At 38.9% G+C, this 4,922-nt stretch overlaps 1 protein-coding gene across 1 annotated transcript; it reads left to right on the plus strand.

Annotated features, from left to right (window-relative positions):
- On the plus strand, positions 1-4,576 carry LOC122078992 (isocitrate lyase). Its single transcript, XM_042645200.1, has 4 exons — positions 1-103; positions 1,612-2,233; positions 2,332-3,312; positions 4,211-4,576. The coding sequence occupies exons 1-4, from the start codon at positions 68-70 to the stop codon at positions 4,303-4,305; spliced, it is 1,734 nt and encodes a 577-aa protein (XP_042501134.1). The 5' UTR covers positions 1-67; the 3' UTR covers positions 4,306-4,576.
- Positions 4,577-4,922: the final 346 nt, after the last annotated feature.

The following is a 4,922-nucleotide window of genomic DNA, read 5'->3' on the forward strand; positions in this document are numbered from 1 at the left end:
ACAACACACCTCTCCTTTTTGACAAGCAATACTGAAATTTCTTTATCTCTCCCCTTAGGTTCTTGCCATGGCTGCATCTTCATCTTTCTCAGTTCCTTCAATGGTGAGTCAAGTCACAAGCTCTTCCTTTTATAAGCTTGCTTAGGTTGCCCAATCCCTAAAACCATTGATTTTATACTTACTTGGTTATTGCATGAAATGGGTTTCTAGCTTCTAGCTTCTAGCTTCTAGCAGAGTATGGTATTGTGGAGTCAGTTGCAGGTTTTACCTATTTGATAACAAATATGAGATGGGTTTCACTATTAATGGAAGTTTTGTGAAATGGGTATCTCTATTTTTCTGTTTTTGTTTGTTTATATTGCATTTTCTTGAGGGAATTTGATGTTTTATTTATTTTCTAAAGAATTTTCTAATGAATATTAGGAAAGAAAATATCTGAATGTTCTTCCAAGACATGGAATGAAAGTTCTGTTTTATTAACGTTTGCTGTTCTTGTAGATCTGGGACCCAAAGCTTTTCTATTTCCAATCTGATCCAATCCTGATTCTTTAAATCCTGTCCCCAAGAGGGCCCAGGGAGGGGACGAGGCTTTAAACAACTGGATAGTTGAACCTTGTTTCAGGTCCAAATATAATATAATATAATAGGATGATGATTTTAATGGTCATCACGTCTATACATCTAGATGGAGTTACTGTTTAAGATTTGTCTAATACTACCTTCGCTCCAAGGAAAAGGCATATTAATTTTAAATCTCTCCTCTTGCATTTTGATGAATCTTCTCTTTTGCGAGTTGTTTTCTTCCCTTCTGATTTTGATTTATTATCTTTGAAAAATTGCTTTGTTTGATATTTTTCTGTTTTTTCATTTTTTAACATAATTTTTATTTTATTAATGCATTCTTTATTTTTTTCACTTTAGAATGCGTTTTAGATCCAAGGCAAAGTATGCATTCTAGGAATAGCTTCTAGGTCTAAATTGCATTTTGAAGCGAAACAATAAAGAAGAGTCTGTCCCATAATGCATTTTAGACCCAAAATCTATTACATAAATGCAATACCAAAACTTTTGTTTGAAGTCTTGGAATGCATTTTATTTGATGATGATACATTTTGAGGAGACAAATTTTTTTTTTTTTTACCTTTTTGGTTGTCTTTATTTGTTGGGGTCTAGTGCCGCTTGGTGGTAGCCTTTTAATTTTTCATTTTTATTTTAATATATTTTTTATTCATCTCAAAAAAAATGTTTTGTGTGAATGACGAGCTGTTTTTTTTTATTATTTTTTTTATTATTTTTTTTTTATGATATTATCATCTTAGAAAAGAACAACCCAACACACGAGGCTCTTGCTACTGCAGGGTCTATGAAAGGGCAAGTGTACACAGCTTTACCACATGCTTCACTGAAGAGGCTGTTTTCAAGTTTTGAAATTGTGACCAACATGATACAGTAGCGAATGCATACCAAATGCAACCTAAGTATATATCACATTGTGTTTCTCAATAAATCAACCACTTATCATACTAGCTTTGAGTTTCACTTTCTATGATATTATTAGTGAAGTATTTTGTATCGATCTATCGTGATCATGATGAATTGCGTGAACTGTAGTTGATGAACGAAGAAGGAAGGTTTGAAGAAGAAGTAGCAGAGGTGCAGGCATGGTGGAACACTGAGAGGTTCAAGCTCACCCGTCGTCCTTACTCAGCCAAAGATGTGGTTTCCCTCCGAGGCAACCTCAAACAGGGCTATGCCTCTAACGAGCTTGCCAAGAAGCTATGGAGGACCCTCAAGACCCATCAAGCAAACTCTACCGCATCCAGAACCTTTGGAGCTCTGGACCCAGTCCAAGTCACCATGATGGGTAAATATCTAGACACCATCTATGTTTCCGGTTGGCAATGTTCATCGACCCACACCAGCACCAATGAACCTGGTCCAGACCTTGCTGATTACCCATACGACACTGTCCCAAATAAGGTAGAACACCTTTTCTACGCTCAACAATATCATGATAGGAAGCAAAGAGAGGCTCGGATGAGCATGAGCAGAGAAGAGAGAGCTCGAACACCTTATGTGGATTACCTGAAGCCTATAATTGCTGATGGAGATACTGGTTTTGGTGGCGCAACTGCAACAGTTAAGCTCTGTAAGCTCTTTGTTGAGCGAGGTGCCGCCGGAGTCCACATCGAAGATCAGTCTTCGGTAACCAAGAAATGTGGTCACATGGCAGGTAAGGGTGTTAAATGGTATTCAGTTTTATTGAAATGGATGTAAACTTAACAATGAATCACTTATAACTTGGTTTGATTTTGACACCCTTAATCACAGGGAAGGTACTGGTTTCAGTAAGCGAGCACATCAATAGGCTTGTTGCGGCAAGATTGCAGTTCGATGTCATGGGTGTCGAAACCGTCTTGGTGGCTCGAACTGATGCGGTTGCGGCGACATTGATTCAGACCAATGTCGACAGTCGTGACCATCAGTTCATATTGGGTGTCACAAACCCCAATCTCAAAGGGAAGAGCCTGGCTAGTCTTCTTTCCCAAGCCATGGCTGTTGGGAAGACAGGAGCAGAGCTTCAAGCAATTGAGGACAACTGGTTATCAATGGCCCAGTTAAAGACCTTCTCTGATTGTGTTGTGGACGAAATTAACAAAATGAACATTGGAGATAACGAGAAGAGGAGAAGATTGAATGAGTGGATGAACCACTCCAGCTTTGATAAATGCCTTTCCAATGAGCAAGGAAGAGAAATTGCAGAGCAGTTGGGGCTCAACAACCTGTTTTGGGACTGGGACTTGCCTAGAACCAGAGAAGGTTTCTATAGGTTCAAAGGATCTGTAATGGCTGCAATTGTACGTGGATGGGCCTTTGCTTCTCATGCAGATATTATATGGATGGAGACTTCCAGCCCAGATTTGGTGGAGTGCACCACCTTTGCTAAAGGGGTGAAGTCTATGCAACCAGAGATCATGTTAGCTTACAACTTGTCTCCATCTTTTAACTGGGATGCATCAGGGATGAATGATGCAGAGATGAAGGACTTCATCCCTAAGATTGCCAAGTTAGGCTTCTGTTGGCAATTCATCACTCTAGCTGGGTTCCATGCTGATGCACTAGTGGTTGATACTTTTGCTAAGGATTTTGCAAAGAGAGGAATGCTGGCTTATGTAGAGAGGATTCAGAGAGAAGAGAGGAATAATGGGGTTGACACATTGGCTCACCAGAAGTGGTCTGGTGCTAATTACTATGATAGGGTACTCAAGACTGTCCAGGGAGGCATGTCATCTACTGCGGCTATGGGCAAAGGCAAGTCTTTTCTAGAATTCTTCCCAATTCATTCTCTAATGTATCTGTTACTATTAGTTTTCACACGTCCTATATAAATTATAAATTGCACGTAGTAATTTTGCCGCATATTTTTTTAGAAGTACGATAAAAAATAAAAAAATAAAAGGTCATTTTTATTGGATTTAAGTAGGGGTGTCAATCGGTCGGTCTGGCTCAGTTTTGGTCCGGGTTGAGTCGATTTTGGTGTGGAAAAGTTGAAACAGAAACCGAACCAATAAGGAAATTCCGGTTTCGGTTTGGTTTCAGTTTTGATGTGGTTTGGTTTCGGTTTGTCTTCGGTTTCTTAAATCGATTTGTAACCGGGTTGGTTTTGGTTTTGGTCCAGTTTGGATTCGACTTTCCATACAAATGTTTACAAAACTATGCAAATTTTGATTTTTTTTAATGAATTTTGGAGTGTTTCGGTTTCTTACCGGTTTGGTTTCAGTTTCGGTCTGGGTTTTGAGCCGGTTTCGGTTTGGTTTCGTGTTCATCCAGTTTCCGGTGTGGTTCGATTTGGTTTTGGGGTTGCAATACTCCAAACCAAACCGACCCAATAAGGCTTTGGTTTGGTTCGGTTCGGTCCGTGTTGTTATCGGTTCGGTCTGGCTGATTTTACAGGTTCGGTTTAAGAATTGACACCCCTAGATTTAAGGCTGGTATCGGTTTCTTAATGGGTTATATCGATCTGGGTCGGGTTTTTAAGTTTGATTCGATGTATTAACAGTTTTGGTGCCCATCGATTTGGTTCAGTTTCGTTGGTTCAAACAAAGTTTTGACACCCCTTACTATTTGGGTTTGTTGTCCTTCCTAGGTTATTTGTTTTCCTTTTCAATTCTATCTATTGTGGCCGCATATGAACTTGTTTAATTTGCAGGAGTGACGGAAGAGCAGTTCAAGGATACATGGAGTCGACCAGGAGCTACTGAGAGGGGCGCAGTTAGTGTTGTGGTTGCAAAGTCAAGAATGTAAGAAGAAGGAGGTGTTTACAATGTCAAATAGTGTGGGAAAGTTCTCACGGGGAGGTTTCATCAGAGTCTTCATTTTGTTTATTATTGTAGAACTTAAAGATTTTGTACTACTGGAATTTCAAAAAAAAAAAAAAAAAAAAAAGTGTTCCTTTGTTGTAATAAACCCAAATGGCATTTTGAAGCCACAAGGACGAATTGATGGTTGAATAGGATCAATTTATGCTCTGTAAGCCTTCTTCGAGATCTATATAAAAGTTATTTTCCTGAATCAATCTGTTTAAAGTTGCAATATTGAATAGCAAGTGTGTCAATGGGTACTTCTTTTTTTTTTTCTTTTTTTGGGTTAACGAGGAACCCTTGACTCTGCCCAGTTTTGCAGTTCAGGTTCAAGGGTAAACCACATTTACACGCAATCACACCTAACGCGTGAAACAAATCAATCACAAGGAGATTCGAATTAGAGACGTTTGTTAGCACACAGTACCTTTGGATTAGTGGAGGTACAACCAAGGTACTAGTATTGGTATCAAATGTGTGTCAATCCTTGTATCCTTTTGTTTAGTTAATGGTATCAAACTTAGATCTTTGTCTCGATTATTGATAGGATTGATCGATATC

This window comes from Macadamia integrifolia, chromosome 5 (assembly GCF_013358625.1).
Source record: "Macadamia integrifolia cultivar HAES 741 chromosome 5, SCU_Mint_v3, whole genome shotgun sequence".
Classification (NCBI taxonomy): Eukaryota; Viridiplantae; Streptophyta; class Magnoliopsida; order Proteales; family Proteaceae; genus Macadamia; species Macadamia integrifolia.